The 17065-nt window shown below is 44.2% G+C and overlaps 1 protein-coding gene across 1 annotated transcript; it reads left to right on the top strand.

Moving 5' to 3' along the window:
- The first annotated feature begins 5895 nt into the window (after window positions 1-5895).
- Window positions 5896-6603, top strand: TMEM215 (transmembrane protein 215). The gene has a single exon (XM_055428327.2). It carries the CDS (start codon window positions 5896-5898, stop codon window positions 6601-6603), a length of 708 nt encoding a protein of 235 aa, XP_055284302.1.
- Window positions 6604-17065: the final 10462 nt, after the last annotated feature.

The following is a 17065-nucleotide window of genomic DNA, read 5'->3' as shown; positions in this document are numbered from 1 at the left end:
CTTCAATTTGGTATAGCAAATAAACATGTCCAAAACCAGGTTCCTGTTTTGCCACCTCAATTTTCAAATCTTAGAATCATCCTTATTATACAATTTCCCTCACATCCCAAATATATCAGCAAATACTGTCAGCTTTACATTAGAATACATCAGAATCTAACCACTTCTAGCCACATCCCTAAACCAATATCATCTCTTACCTGGATAATTACAATAGTTTCCTAAGGGGCCTCTCTGCTTCTGCCCTCAAGCCACCTTGTTTATTTTCCATACAACAGCTAGACAGAGCCTTAAAACTACGAGTTGGGACTTCACCCTCCTTTCCAGAACCTCCAACCAGGTCTGTCTCTAACATGTAAGAGGCCCCATGCAAGAATAAAAGAAGCAAGGCTGCAGCTGATCCACAATAGACAAGCAGGATGAGCGTACAGCCTTTGAGATCTGAAAGTCTTGTTGCCACAGTGTAATCTATACACACATCTTGCTCTGTGAATGTGAGTGACCACATCTCACTAACCTGTATCCCCAGCACCTAGCGCAGTGCCACACGCATAATAAATGCTCAAGTAGTATTGAAGAATTGATGCTTTTGAACCGTGGTGTTGGAGAAGATTCTTGAGAGTCCCCTGGACTGGACGATCAAACCAGTCAATTCTAAAGGAAATCAACCCTGAATATTCATTGGAAGGACTGGTGCTGAAGCTGAAGCTCCAATATTTTGTCCATCTGATGCAAACAGCCAACTCATTGGAAAAGACCCTGATGCCAAGAAAGACTGAAGGCAGAAGGAGAAGAGGGTGACAGAGGATAAAATGATTGGATGGCAACACCAATTCAATGGACATGAACTTGGGCAAACTCTGGGAGATGGTGAGGGACAGGGAAATCTCGTGTGCTGCAGTCCATGGGGTCACAAAGAGCTGGACATGACTTGGCAACTGAGTAACAACAACAGTATTGAATGATTGCAACCCTTCTGCATTTCAAATGTATGATTAAATGTGTTAAAGTAGATATTCTTTTTTTTTTCACTTCCAGACATAAGGGTACTTTATGAAGGTATGTATTGGAGAAGGAAATGGCAACCCACTCCTGTGTTCTTGCCTGGAGAATCCCAGGGACGGGGCAGCCTGGTGGGCTGCCGTCTATGGGGTTGCACAGAGTCGGTCACAACTGAAGCGACTTAGCAGCAGCAGCAGCAGCATGAAGGTATGTAACAACAAGAAAATAACAAACATTTTCTATGATAATAAAAATAACTGCATATATTATATGACTTGTTTCACCCAAATAGTATTTAAAATCTAAACATTTTAACTGATTCTGTGTCAGTCTGCTACTTATTAATATATAAATACATTCATGACATGAAACAAAAATATTTAAAAAAGTAATTGAGTTGAGAGTAGATATTCTATAAGATATCTTCAAATTCTAGCCTCCTGTGATTTCAATAATCTCAGAAATAAAAGGTTCTGCATTTCCTTCTCAAACACCCACAGGTTAAAACCTCATTAAAACCTGAATTTGCTTTTTCTTCTGATGAAAAGCTTTTTTACATAGCTGTATATGCTTACAGCATTGCAAGAACTGCTTAGGGTTTTAAAATCCTAGTGCAATCAGCCTGTACAGGCAAGAAATTAAATACTGAGAATGCCTTTTCTGTCCCTGAATATTGTAACCCTGAATGATGTCTCCCACCTCCACCCACTTCTGCTGCTGACTTGGGCAAGTATACCTGCTGTTCAAAGACCATCTGAAATTACCTCTAAGGAGGAACTGCTTTGAGAGAATGAGGCTTATAATTAGACAGTAATTGAAGTCTCCTGCAGCTTTATTCATGGGTCTTATCTAATGCCTAAGTAGGTGAACTGCATGACTTGAGTCAAATGGAATTAGATGCTTGTCCAAGTTAGAGGAGGTCTCTGTTCAGTGATGTTGCTTCTTTAGGCTCCAACTAGGTTTCCAGAAATGTTGTCAGAGCACCTGCAGAACACTAACAGTTCAACCCTGTAGAGTGACTGTCAGAGAATCACAGAAGAGTAGAGCTGAAATGGTCCTCAGCTAGCTCCCCATGCAAAGCCTGTGCTTCACAGGAAACGGAAACCCAGTGAGGTAAAGTGATTTGCCTCAGGTCACAGGTAGAAGAGGAGCTAGATCAGGGAACTTAGGAGGTAAGACAATGATGATTTGCTTGATTTACTTGATGTACGTTGTTAGACAAAGGAACAGAGGACAATCCCACAGTTTCTCAGTTGGACAAATAGGAAGAATAAGGGGGTCAAAGGAGAAAGGGCAGGTCTGAAGGAAATTTGACGAGCATAGTTTAGGTGGTGTTGAGATTGAGGTGTCTGTGTGCCATACAGACAGATATCAAGCAGACAAGTAGATATTATCAGACAATTAGATATGATAAATCTGAAATTGAGGGAAAAGGACAAGGCTAAAGAGATAAATACAGGGGTCATCAGCATAGCCAGCCATCAGCATAGCCGTCAGCATCAAAGGGCTTTGTTAAAAATTAATAAAATAAAAAGAAGTTTTACAATGTAGACCACAAATGAGTGGCCAAGGAGATGGGAAGGAGACTAGAATAGAAAGGCATTAGTAAAGGCAAGGGAGAGAGGGCTTCAAGAAGGGAAGTGTGGTCAGCAGTTGTGGTACACGCTGCTGGTTGCTTCTCCAACTTTCGTTCTACTCTTCTTCCTTAATAACAAATCTCTAATTTTTTTTCAAAGTGGCAATAAATCTGGTCAACACTTCTCCCTGCAAACAAAATCTTGATTTCCCAGGTTCCTTTGCACATAGGTGACGACTATGACAGCCTTCTGGCCAGTAAGCTATGATGTCTGACCAGTGAGCTATGACAGAGCTATGATAGAGTTCTTCATATAATGTCTATCTATTTGGTGCAGCTGCCAGGAAAACAAGACAGCTGGCATCTCACTTTTGATCTTTGCCTTTCCCCTTTCTTCCTTCTTTCCATCCCAAATAATGATTCTATGCCAGAGGTACAGCTGTCTGGTGAGGAAGAGCAGATACTGGAGTGGAAAACTGAGTCTGATTCCTGATCCACTCAGTGGAAAGAGTGGGAAACTTGGGAGTCAACCTTGGACTCCAATCACCATCTTACTTTCTTTGATCCTTGATTATAGCCTTCAATATCTTTCAAATTCACTTTCTTCTAACCACCCCTACCAGCCCTGCATTGTTCCGCCCCTGCCATGTCTTGCCCGGTTTATTGAAGTGTCCTCCTACAGGTCTCCTTGTTTACCCCTTCATCCCCTTCCAACCCACCCTCTAACCTACTGTCACTATCTGTCAAACATGGAATAGCTTATGTTGATCCCTGCTTAAAATACTGCCACCACTCTTCACTACTTAGAGTCAAAGGTCCTTAGTCCCCCAGACAGGCTGTTAATGCCTTGGCTACTGCCTTTTATTGATTATCATGAGCTAAGCAATATGGGCTTCCTTGGTGGCTCAGACAGTAAAGAATCCCCCTGCAATGAGTTCGATCCCTGGGTTGGGAAGATCCCAACCTGGAGGAGGGCATGGTAACTCCAGTATTGTTGCCTGGAGAATCCCCATGGACAGAGAAGCTTGGTGGGTTACAGTCCACGGGGTCACTAAGAATCGGACAAGACTAAGCAACTAAGCACAGCACAGCCCAAGCAAGTATATGGGCTTCCTTGGTAACTAAGCTGGTAAACAATCTGCCTGCAATGTAGGAGATCCCAGTTGGATTCCTGTCAGAAAGATCAGGTCAGGAAGATCCCCCGGAGAAAGGATAGACTACCCACTTCAGTGTTCTTGGGCCTCCCTGGTGGCTCAGATGGAAAAGTATCTGCCTGTAACGAGGGAGACCTGGGTTTGATCCCTGGGTTGGGAAGATGCCCTGGAGGAGGGTATGGCAACCCATTCCAGTACTCTGGCCTGGAGAATCCCCATGGACAGAGGAGCCTGGCAGGCTACAGTCCATGGAGTCACAGAGACTGCTGTGACTAAGTGCGCGTGCGCGCGCGCACACACACACACACACACACACACACACAAGCAAGTATATATTCCATCCACTTTGTGAACTAGAACCATGTACCAAGCATCACACTAGGAACTTTACCTTTATTTAGTCCTCAGAGGGTTTGCTCACATATTTGATAGTAATATTTTCATTTTACAGATGCGTCAACTGATTCTCAAAGCAGTAAGTCACCTGCCCAAGAATACATGGTTAATTTAAGTGGGGAGAAGGCCTGGAGGTCGAAACTTTCCACCAAAGCAGGCCTTGATGCAAAATACCACCCTATCCCCTCCCCCTTGCTCCCCCGCCCTTCTGCATCTGGCTTCTCACTATCCCCCATCTACCCTAAATGAGCAGCCTTGCTGAAGAACCCCAGCCAAAGCCAGTCTTGCCCCCGGGGCCAGAGGAATCCAGCCCCTGCGCCGGTGGGGAGGAGGCGGATTGTCTACACCAGCGTGGGCTAAGGAGGAGAGAATCGCCCAAAGCCGGAGCTGCTGGCCGGGCTGATCCCCGAGTCAAGACCCCTGCTTTTCCTCGATAGCTGGGTATTGGGTGCCAAGTGCAGGGGGCTGGAGAGCCGGGGCTGGAAAGCCCATCTCCTTTGACCCAGCAGGCGTGGCTGGCGCCACGGCAGTGTCAGAGTGGGATCCGGGCTCCAAGGCCACCCTCTGAGGTCCCAGGGCTGTAAGACCCGGGTTGGGGGCGGGGGAAGGACTCTGGTGACGCCCCCAGGGCTTGAGCAAGGCCCGGCTGACCACTGACTCAGCTTGGGCGCGGGTCCGGTGCGCTTCGCTGCTACTGGAGTGCTGCTGTGCGCCGCTGCCTCCCCGCGCCCAAAGACAGAGCAGGACCCCGAGAAGTGCAGCCCTCAGAGCCCCAGAGCCTCGACGTTCTGAGACAGGCGGTAGGGGAACCTCCTGGGAGCTGCTCCAGGGCGGATCGGGTCACCCACATCTGCAACTGGAGCAGGATCCAGGTCCCCGGGGGACATCTCCAGCTGGCACCACTGGCCCTCGGACCGCGGACTTGGCGCTCCAGCTGCCCCGTGGGCAAATCGGCCCGAGTTCCAGTCTCCGGCCCGCGGCAACCTCGCACCCCGGACTCTCCCAGAACAGAGAAGAGGGTCCAGCCGCCCTGCTCAGCCCTCCCAGGCACCGGCGGGACGGACTCCGGCTGCTCCAAGCTCCCTAAGTAGACCACGGGCAGCCTCTTCTGCCCCGGGGGCCTCTCCCTGGGGTCTAGCCCCCTCGCGCCCCCGCGCGTCCTTCTTTGTTTCTGAGCTTGCTCTGAAAGTGATGTAACCAGGCCAGGCTCGCGCGCCGCTTTCCCTCTTTTCCAGACTAAGTCCTTCCTCCCTCCGGCGCCCCGCGCTCTCCGCGCAGAGCTGGGCGCTGGGCTGCGCCGCCGCGCCGCGCCGCTCCCGAAGCCCTGGAGACCGACGTCGCACCACCTGGATGTGGAGTCAAGGGGGAAAGCCAGGCTTTCCTTCCAGAAACAAGGGAGAGAGCCGAGGAAACAGCTGCTGTGGAGGTTTCTAAGGAGACTCAGACTGGCTTTTTTCCCGTTCCCGGGAGACGGCAGGAAACCTCAGGTACCTTGACCAGCCCAACCGGTGGATGTCTATCTGAGAGAGAGACAGGGGTTGCAATAGTAAGAAAGAGAGAGCAACAGAATCAGGGGGGAAATAGAGACGGAGACCAGGACTGACAGACAGGAGAGGCAGAGGCAGAGCAAGAGAGGTGTTTGGTGGGTGGGAGACTGACTAGGACATTTTTGTTTTGTTTTTAACCCAGTGCGGTTTTGCCTCTGACAGTAGGGAGGACCACTGCTCCTCGGTCAGCGGGCAGTCCCCAACCTGGATGGAGTGAAAGATGCGGCCCGATGACATCAACCCGAGGACTGGGCTGGTTGTGGCCCTGGTCAGTGTCTTCCTGGTCTTTGGCTTCATGTTCACCGTCTCTGGGATGAAAGGAGAGACTCTGGGAAATATCCCCCTCCTGGCCATAGGGCCCGCCATCTGCCTGCCAGGCATTGCGGCCATTGCCCTGGCCAGGAAAACCGAGGGCTGCACCAAGTGGCCCGAGAATGAGCTGCTGTGGGTCCGAAAGTTGCCTTGCTTCCGGAAACCCAAGGACAAGGAGGTGGTGGAACTGCTGAGGACCCCTTCAGACCTGGAGTCAGGCAAGGGGAGTTCAGATGAGCTGGCTAAGAAGGCGGGCCTCAGGGGGAAACCTTCCCTCCAAGGGCAGGGCGAGTTGCCTATGGCCAGCTCTATCACCACCCCCACACCCATGGAGGAAGGAGAATGCCAGAGCCCTGGCCAGGGCGGGTGTCGGGAGGAGACGTCCAGATACTTGGATGGCTATTGTCCCTCGGGCAGCTCCCTCACCTATAGTGCCTTGGATGCCAAGTGCTCAGCCTGGGACAAGTCTGAGCACCCTGAGCCCGAGGATAGCATCTTCTTCGTGCCCCAGGACAGTATCATCGTTTGCTCCTACAAGCAGAACAGCCCCTATGACAGATACTGTTGTTACATCAATCAGAGCCAAGGCAGGTGGGACCACGAGACAATAGTCTAAGTTTTGCACACAAGGGTCGCTATGTTGATAGAAACATGACCACAGCTCCCAACAGAAGGAAACTGCCCTGTTCCAACAGCCTTCACACGGTTAGAAACTGACCTGGTACGTGATGGGCGTGCAAGCCTCCGGTGTGTGAGAGTCATGTAAATAGGCATGTTTGGGACATGTTTCAGGAAAGGATGATGAGGGTTAAGGACACTGTAAGGGGCAGTAGGTGGGAAAGGAAGCAGTTTCAATTGCTTTTAAGTAATTAAAGCCATGTTTGGATGCTTTGTAAAATAAGGCAGAAAGTGTTACCCAGCACCTGCTGAAAGCAAGATAAATCTAGACTGCGTTGCAGATAACAGACATGAAATGATATGTGGACTACTCACAGGGAAATTGAGCTGCTTTCAGTCTAAAGACGTTGAATGAAAAAACAATTCAATATTTCATTCTATGAAATGATTTTTTTGTCCAGTGAAAGCTTTTCACACTTACTATTTGCTGAAAGAAAAAAAAATTAAGATAGAATAGCTACATCCCTCCTAAGGTGTGATGGTTACTGGAGAAAGGGGAGTTAAAGACAACTGAATCATGTAATTGAGTTTTATGGTTATTACCTTCAGACAAGATCAGGGATTTTTAGTAAAGTAAAATAAGTGTGAACAGTTGTGTGAAAAACTAACATTTTTAGATGGCTATACTACTTCTGAAACTCTTCATTTATATTGACTTACTGGGTCTTTATCTGGAGTGTTTTTTAGTATTTACTGTCAATCATGTACAATTTCCTCATCAGGTGCAATACGACTTGATATCATATTTTCATAGATTAGAATTTGTTTTCATCAAGTCAAAATGGACTTTACGGATGTATACAAGTGTCTTTAACATTTCTGGAAGATGTAATTATGATTCTTAAATGCCTTTTAAATTGTGAAGATTGTGATGTCAATACCATTAGTCTTGAACTTTATGCAGAATTTATGCGAAATGTGATGGTTAAATTTCTGGAAATGTCTTTATTTGTACATTTGTTCAACACTCCCAAAGACTGTCAATGCCAGTGGAACAAATTAATCCACTAGATTTAACTAAAGCCCAATTTTCATTGAGTTCTCCTATCAGTGAACATTACATGACAAAGGTCTGTTTCATTTAATTTTTTGCTTCTGAGGAAAAAAAATCACAGTGGGATCCTAAAAATGTATTTCCTTTTTCTTTTGCTCAACTGGCAATCAACCAAAATACCATTTAATCCCTGCTGAAGAAAAAATTAAATTGTATGTAGAAATGGTGGTATATTTCATTTTGAAGATCAGGATAACTTTGTATCCTTCAGAGAATGATTTGTTTTTAATGACTGTATAGTTTCAGCCACTTTCTCCCAAAAGGGGAACTGAGGACAAAAATTTGGGACGTACCTTTTTTGTCTATTTCAAGTCCAACTCTGCAATTCTTTAAGTGTAGCAATTATTTTTGTCTTGAGAATTGTTCCCCTAAAATCACAATTTTCTAACGAAATTCAACATCAGAAATATTTAATTTATTTTAGTATTATTTAAATGTTGGAAAATGAAATCTGTGATTCAGAGCACATTTTACCACCTCAGTCCCTAAAATGAGGGAAGTGGGACTTACTTATACCAGATTAGTTCTATCATTCATTCCCAGTTTGGATATTCTATGGCATTATGTCAAAAGCACTTTATATTTTGCCAGGAAATTATTTACAGCAAAATGCATGCCAAAGTTATGTAATTCATAATAACAATTATGCTACATGGTTTTAGTTCTTGTTGCTATTCATAAGAATCTTGTAGAGGTATGAAAGCAGATTTGTTTTGCTACTAAATATTATTTATTCAAAAATGTACTTCTGGGAATAAAATGAAGATGATAAGGGTAAAATATTTTTAAGGAGAAAATTTTTAATGTTGGTATAACCCCAAATAATCAAATACATATCTTTGTACTAAATGTAATTTACTTTGGATTTGGAATGGATGACAAAATCATTCCTAAAATTGCAATGCCTCTTAATAAGTCTAAAGCATTTTGAAAGATGGAAATCATGTTTCTAAGAAGGTAAAAATTATTGGATAATTCTTAGGAATAAAAAGTTGCTCTAATTTGTTTGTCTTTGTAGATATCTTTAGAGGTGAGGAGAGAGCAAGACATCAGAGAGAGATGTTCACACAGACTCAGCAAATCCTACACAGGGTCTGAAAAGAGATGGCTATAAGGTCAGATTTGGGATTCGGAAAAGTTACTTTCTGATTTCTTCAACTCAAACTCCTTCATATCACACACACACACACACACACACACACACACATACACACACACGATCCAATTTCCATATCCAAAGTCAGCTACTAGTCTAGAGAGATAAGGTATTTTATCACATTTTCAAGTCCTATTTCAGAAGAAACTTACTTTTAAGTTTCTTCTTCCATCTGCCTACTTAAGATCCTTAAATTATCTAAGAAGGCATTTGAGGGAATTTTCTGCAATGCTGAAATAACGGTGTGCAAGTGTTGAGCTGGGAGGCTTAACTTTGACCAGAAAGAATAGAATGTGTAATTGTGTGTGTGAATTTTGCTTAACAGTTTATGTTAATCCACCCTGCCTAACATGAAGCAAGGTAGCCTAGTGCCCCATGTCAACACTTGTTAAGTGCTATTCAGGGTAAAACTGTCATTCTTTTGAACAGAGTGGACAAGAAGAGAAAAGGGTCTGAGCCCTTTACAGGAACACAGAGCAGTTCATTCCCGTCAACAGTGCTAGCAAATGATAACATGAACATGACCAACATGAGGATTATTCCTGGTGTCCTCTAGGAGCTTTCAGATAGATATAAATTTAACTCAGCATTGGTTACTTTTACTTTTCTGTTAATCCAAATAGTCATTTCAACTTGATTTTAAATAGGCATTTTATTTTTGAAATCTCCTCTACTGAATTTTTCTTGCTCTATATTCCTATTTATATTATACACTGGTTCTTTTTCCAAACTGTTTCTTGAATCCGAAGTGTGAATTCAGCCAAGATAGCCAAGCTGGAGCTTACTTAAACAACTGTTTCGAGATTTAGTTTCCACTGCAATCATGGCAAACAAATCCAGATACAGTTAAGTTCAGGCTGTCTTCCAAACCCTGCTAACCAGCCCCTTTGAGAATGTTTTCAATAGTATGGATCTTAATGCCCATAAACTGGTAATGCAGAGATAGGAGATGCATTCTTTCAAATATTTTTCCTTTTGTTATATCCAACCTCTACATATTTATGAATATACTTCTACAGCACCATTTATTTGGTGCTGAATTGAATTTGTTGCTTTATTATTATTTTATAACATTAAATAAAATGTTTTTGAAAAGCCACAGACCCACTATCCTAACAGAACTACACACATTTCCATTTCAGTATATTATCTTCCAGGCCTCCTCTACCTGCGTATGCACCTTACATGTTGTAATTGTGCTTCATTTTCTTTTCTCTTTTAGTTATACCTCAAATATGTTTTCATGTTTATATGTAGTGTTCCTAATTGTCACTTAAACAATTGTGTAATATGACATTTTAGTGAAGTACCATAATTTATCATGCCGTTCCTTACTGCTAGCCAAATATCAAGGGTTATGGATTACTTTATTGGTTGTTTTTTTTTTTCTATTGTTGGTAACATAGCCACATTATTTGTCATTTGCCATAGAGGTGAAAATTTACAATTGATAAACTATTTCCTAATCAGTGAGAGTGAGGAGGCAGAAATGTGTAAATGGATCAAACACTCAAATTGTTTGTTTGTTTTTCTTCACTCAGACAGATGCAAAGAATAGGGTAAGAAACAAAATGATGCTTCTTCAAAAAGGTCCCCCATTACGACCAAAGGCAGTATTTTTAAGACTGAGATGAGACACAGCCAGTATTTCTAAAAGTAAGATAAGACATTTCCCCAGTTAAGATACTGCTAGCATGTGACTCAAAAGAAGATGACAGTGGTCTCAATCTTCAAAAGCATAATGTTGAACAAGCAAAATAAAGAGCAAACGTAGACAATAATGATTACTTTGTACTATGTCAAAAGCATTTTCTTAAGGTATCTCACCGTAATTTTATATGTATTTAATACATATATATATTCTTACCTATTAGTGACTTTCAAATGAACTGGAATTTCAGGAATTCAATAGACTCTATCCATGAGTTTTCTCTGTTTCAGTTCCTCACTGGAAAAATTAAACTGGAGATAGAAATGTGGATAAATGCTTGGTTCATTCGAATATCTCAGTAAAGAATTGAATTCCATTTAGTCTCTTGTCCAGATAACATAAAATCATGTAAACACCATTGAGCTGGAGCTCATGTCTTTGATTTCTTCCTGCCTATATGGTCCCTCACTGCGTGGACACTTCCCAACAGAAGAAGTTTGTTTGTGATGCTATCCAGATATTCACACAAATAGCTGGGCACCGATACTAGATCTCCGTGACCTTTGGCCAGTTATTCTTGGGCCTGACACTTTTTAGAGATCCTCTCTTCATTTCCCCTCTTTGTTCCTCCTCCTGAACCCATGTTAGAGCCTGCAGACTTGGTATCCTCAATGACAGAATGAGGCTTAGCATGCTTTATCCAAAATAAGGTACAGAGCTCCAGAAGAACACAAAGCTATTAACACATCTCCTGTGCTTCCTGCTCTTTGACAAATCTATCCCTAGAAAGTTAAATATAACAAATACTTTGCAATTAATCACCTTCTTATTTTTCATGGTAATGAATTATGGAATGTGAGGCAATACCAGTCTGAAATAAGAGCACATCTGTTTAGAAGAATTAAGCTTTTTGAAAATTACCTGCCTGTAATTCAACATGACAAGTGTGGACAATCACCTTGTAGGTAAGTGATTAGACCAGCAGACCACCTCACAAAGACGCGCCTGTCCCTGTGCTCTTCCACCCCACGTTCCATGCTCTGCAGCAGCTCCCTGGCTGTTCCCTGACCCTGCCGGCCGCTGACCACCCCGAGTCTTTGCCCCCGTGACTTTCTCTCCCTTCGATGCCCACCCTGTCTTGGTGCTCTGCTGCTTAGCCCTCTAACAGCCATCAAGGGGCAGCCCCCACATCTTCCACAATCCTGTGGATTTTCCCACTCAGAGCTAACACTTCCATTATTCTCTGGTCTGATTACGCCTCCACCATTATTACTGTGTGTATTAGTTGAGTATGTTTCTGCCTCTCCAACCACAGTGTGAGCTTTTTGAGGGCAGGAGCCACATTTTATTCAACCTTTCACTCCACTCTCTGCCCAGCACACATATTCTCTCTGCCTTGCTCAGTGAAAGCTCTCACTTGTGCCATTTGGGTCACTCTCAAAGCCTATTTCCCCTTTCCGGTAGGGGGGAAAAAAAAACAACTCTACCTTGTTAATCTGAATTAAATCAAATTGAATACAGTCAGCAAAAATGTGGATTAAAATAAGCTTCTGTGGGTTGGGGCCCTAACTTTTTACTTAGCATATTGCTTCTCTGGGGAAACCACATCTTACATAACAAGGAGAAGAAAGAGATAAACCTTTCCAGAACAGTTTCTACTCCTTCCTCGACGGACCTGACTCCCACCGCCTGCCTCCCTCCATGAATCAGTGGCCATGCTGCACATGTGACGAGGACTGGCCCTTCTCAGAGCGTCTGACAACTGAGCTTTGGAATTCCTGACCAGAAAGAAGGTGAATCAATGCACTTGGGTTAATCCTGTAAGTAGGTCAACAAAACATAATTCCAGGTTTGGCTGTTGTCCCTCTATTATGGACCTTCAAGGCCTCCTGGGTATTTTCTTGGGCAGTCTTAGGATGCTGAGTTGCAGACCATCACCCCAACGTCTTCTGAAGCATCCATTCTCTGTAAAGGCTGAAAGATGCTCAGAGACTGGTTGGTGGTTTAGGGAAGCCCAGGTTTATTCTAGAGCAAGATGATGACATCATTCAACAACACCCCTGAGCAGGATTTGAGGGCAGTCTTAATTACTTCTGACCCACATCACTTGTCCTGCAAATTTCCCAAATTATTGGCTAAAAGTGGGATTTAATTTCACATACTCTTTTTCTTGATCATGCAAATATCAGGTCTCCTTTAACAACAGCAAGAAAGACCTCCTTTGAATATGAGGAGGGCAAAGGAAGAGCATGCCCACAGATTGTCAGCACAGGGAGAAGGGCCAACCAAGCCTTGATTAAGCCCGTGACTGCCGTGGATCCACCCACTCCGTCCCTGACGTCACCGATTCTCACCTTTCACGGCTGTGAGTGCTAGACAATGGATTAGAGGACACACCGAACAGAAACGTCTTAAAATATAAAGAGCAAAAACTAGAGAATTTTGACACATTTTCTAAATGGATAAGAAAAGAAATATGTACACTTAGAGTGTATTTCAATAAGGGCAAATTTTAGCTAAAAATATCCTGCTGGGTTGAGTTAAAAGGAATATAAAATAATATCCAATAAATAGGATCAAATTAATTAAAAATTATCCAGTAATTTTTAACCTAAGCTTCCCTGGTGGCTCAGTTGTAAAGAATCCACTTGCAATGCATGTGACTCTGGAGACGCGGACTCAATCCCTGGGTAGGGAAGATCCCCTGGAGAAGGAAACGGCAACCCACTCCAGTATTCTTGCCTGGGAAATCCCATGGACAGAGGACCCTGGTGGGCTATAGTCCATGGGGTCACAGAGAGTCAGACACAACTGAACATGCACTATGATCTGACCTCTCTGGGGGTCTCCACCAAATGCCCCCAAATGATGACTAAGGACTCCCCACTTCAGCTGGTCTTCCTATTGTGAGTGAACTCCCCTGATCCTCCCCTATCCAATAATAGACTAACAAGTGCAATAAAAACTAGGATGTTAAAGGAGCATCAAGTAAATGGTATTTGCCAAAGTATTAGAAATGGACAGGTAGTAAAATCAAGTAAATCTAAATTTGTAAATTCAGCCAACATGTCCTACTGAATGAACAATGGGGTTTCAGATGCGAGCAGCTACACCACGACCAGGGCTAAGAGCCTGACCACACGTGCTCAGACGATGCAAAGATGGGCTGGGCTCACTCCTCCTCCCAGACAGGATTTCCCAAAGCAGACTGTCACCCTTTAGGGGGCAAAAATACAGAGCCCAGAACTGCTACTCCCTCAAGAGCCCAGGGGTCTCCCAGAGCTCACCTCTCACTCTCCAAGCATTAGAACAGAGGCCAGCAGCAAACACATTTAGGGGCGATGGGCAGCATGGCCCCATGGAGGTCCTATCACAGGGGAAGGATCATCGACTAAGCTCTTGCCAGCCTGGCCTGGCCTCTGTCCCCCCATCTCCCCCTTTCACGGGCCAGCCCAGTGTCCACTCTTTCACTCAACAAGCCCTGGCTAAGGGGTGGGTATGAGTCGGGCTCTCTGCTGGGCCTGGGACACAGGAGCAAACAGATCAGCCCAGGTTCCTGTCTTTATGGCACTCACAGCCTAGCAGGGGAGTCTGGTGAGTAAATGATGGTGTCAGAGGCTCAGATAAATTTTTTTAAAGATTCCTTTATGATTTTTTTAATGCATGCATAGCTATGCACACATATGTAATCTGTCCTTTTATTTTTTATTCTATTTATTTTTTACTTTTTGGCTTCACAGTACATGGGACTGTGTTCACTTCCCAATAGGAACTGAACTCGAGCTCTCCGCATTGGGAATGCAGACTTAACCACTAAACCTCCAGGGAGGTCCCTGAGATAAGGTTGTTACAACAGTACTTGGCAGGCACACCTAACCTTTACCTTGTTGGGAGAAGGTAGTGAACAAGAAAGACGTCTAAAAGGATCTTACATTCAATTGCAATGTGTGTATGTGCGTGTGTGAAGGAGTCCCCATATGCAATTCTCTAAAACCAGCTGGGTGTTCTAAAACTCAACTCAATTCTGACACTACCTACCCAGAGATAGCGTCAGATTCCACAGGAATCCTATGAGATTGACCTCCACTTCAGATGCCAGGAACCAGCCCAGGTTGTCATTTGTCCTGAACTGACCTGTTATAGATTAGCGGTCCAAGGGACCCCACCTTGGGTTCAGTTGGCAAGAAAGGCTCACAGAACTCAGAGAAACGCTTTAGCTAGTAGATCACTGGCTTATTATAAGAGGATATAACTCAGGAACAGCCAGATGGAAGACACACACAGGGAAAGGGCATGGAGCTTCTGTGCTCTCTCCAGGCAAAACAGTCTTGCCAAACCTCCACATGTTCGCCAACCTGGAAGCGCTCCAAATCTTATCCTTTGAGGGTTTTAAGGAGGTTTCATCACATAAGCATGATTAATTAAATTACTGGGTCATTGGTGAGAGAACTCGACTTCCAGCTCCTCTCCTTCATCCCTTCCCCAGAGGTCAGGGAGGTAGGACGGAAATTTCCAACCCTCTAATCAAATGATTGACTCCCCTGGCAACCAGCCCCCATCCTTAGGTAACCTAGGAGCTTTCCAGAGGTTCCCTTATTAACATAATGGAAGACATCTTTATGGTGCTCACTTAGGAAATTTCAAGGGTTTTCAAAGCTCTGTGGCAGAAATCACTGTATCACACATCACAGAGGGAAAATGCACCTGAAGAATGAGTAAGAAGTAACACACTAGAGAAAAGAGGGAAAGAGTGTTCTGAGCCAAGAAAACTGTGCATATGAAGACCAAGAGGGGACAAAGAGAATGACACACTGAGTTGTTTGGAGAAATGCAAAGACCATCATATAGCTGGAGAAGGGGGCCGGGTGGGGAAGGACAGGTCATGGGTGGAATCTCTCCTCCCCTACATTAAGGTTTTGCTGACCCCAGAGATCCCATGCTGGACCATCAGAGATGAGAAAGCTTAAAGATAATCCATTGGCCTCCTATTTCACAGAGCAAGAATCTCAGCCAGGGGCTTCCCTGGTGGTCCAGTGCCTGAGACTCCAAGCTCCCAATTCAGGGGGCCCAGGTTAGATCCCTGGTCAGGGAACTAGATCCCACATGCCACAACTAAGACCCAGGGCAGACAAATAAGTAAATGTTAAAAAAAAAAAAGGAATCCCTGACCAGCCTGCTTGTCTTCAGCACAACATAAGAAAGGAAGATTAGACTCCCCTTGACTAGAGCTTTTAGGTTGAACTGAATTCTACTGTAAGAATTAATTCAACAAGCAACTGTTTGGTTTGATTGTGATTCAGAGGTGAGGTTCCTTTCCACTTGGAGACAACAAATCAGACTAAGCAGTCCCCCTTTGAAAACTGTTGTTCTGCTGGTGCATGGACTAAAATAACTTAGAGCGCTCAAACAAAAATATCTTATATAAACTCAGCTTCTAAAATCACCATCTCTGTGATACTTATTATTATTATAGACAGACTGATAGATGGGAAAATTTTTCTCCATTGTGGACAAGTCAACAATAATCATGATGCAAAACAGATTTACATCTCTATGCTTAACATTTACAGTGCCTTAAGACTCTTGAGAGTCCCTTGGACTGCAAGGAGATCCAACCAGTCCATTCTAAAAGAGATCAATCCCTGGTGTTCATTGGAAGGACTGATGCTAAAGCTGAAACTCCAATACTTTGGCCACCTCGTGCAACGGGTTGACTCACTGGAAAAGACTCTGATGCTGGGAGTGATTGGGGGGAGGAAGAGACGGGGACGACAGAGAATGAGATGGCTGGATGGCATCACCGACTGTGTGGACATGGGTTTGGGTGAACTCTGGGAGTTGGTGATGGACAGGGAGGCCTGGTGTGCTGTGATTCATGGGGTCGCGGAGAGTTGGACACGACTGAGCGACTGAACTGAACTGAACTGAAAATGTCCCCAACTTTCCCCTTACTTCAGGTCCCTTGTACCTCCCAGCACAGATATATCATGCTCAAAGCGTGTCCCATCAAATGTTAGTTCCCTGAAAGGTAAATATATGTTAAAGAATGAAAGGTTTTCATAGTTTGGAAATTTCTGTGTTAAACCAAGATAAACATTTTTTTAATTTTACTGCCTGTATCCCCAACACTGAGAGTAGACAGGACCTAGTCCAGAGTGGGCACTCGATCAGCACTGATTGAATGAGAGACTGTAGGATTCCACAGAACCATTTACACATGTGCTCGGTGACATCCAGGATGGGGACAGAGTGTGCAGCCGTCCCATGGGGTTTCCCTCTGGACTAGCATTCAGTGAAATTTACTTGGTGAAACCGGCCCTCAGTCCTAAGTCTAGAAGCACCAACCCTGGCTAAGAAGCCACATTTTCAGAAATCAGAAAGAATGAAGGCTCAAAGGAAAGAAGGAAAAGTACCATGTTCCCCAGAATTAGCCTCATTTCTTTGGCCCTTGCTTTTTATCCACGAGCAGCCTCCCCAGTAAACCACTCTTCTCGCCACAGGGAGAATTTATGTAATTAAGGCAAAGATGTATCTGCCAG

The sequence above is a fragment of the Moschus berezovskii genome, chromosome 7, assembly GCF_049115385.1.
Source record: "Moschus berezovskii isolate FMDL1 chromosome 7, NW_MosBer_1.0, whole genome shotgun sequence".
Lineage (NCBI taxonomy): Eukaryota > Metazoa > Chordata > Mammalia > Artiodactyla > Moschidae > Moschus > Moschus berezovskii.
This window is presented reverse-complemented; position numbering and strand designations above follow the sequence as displayed.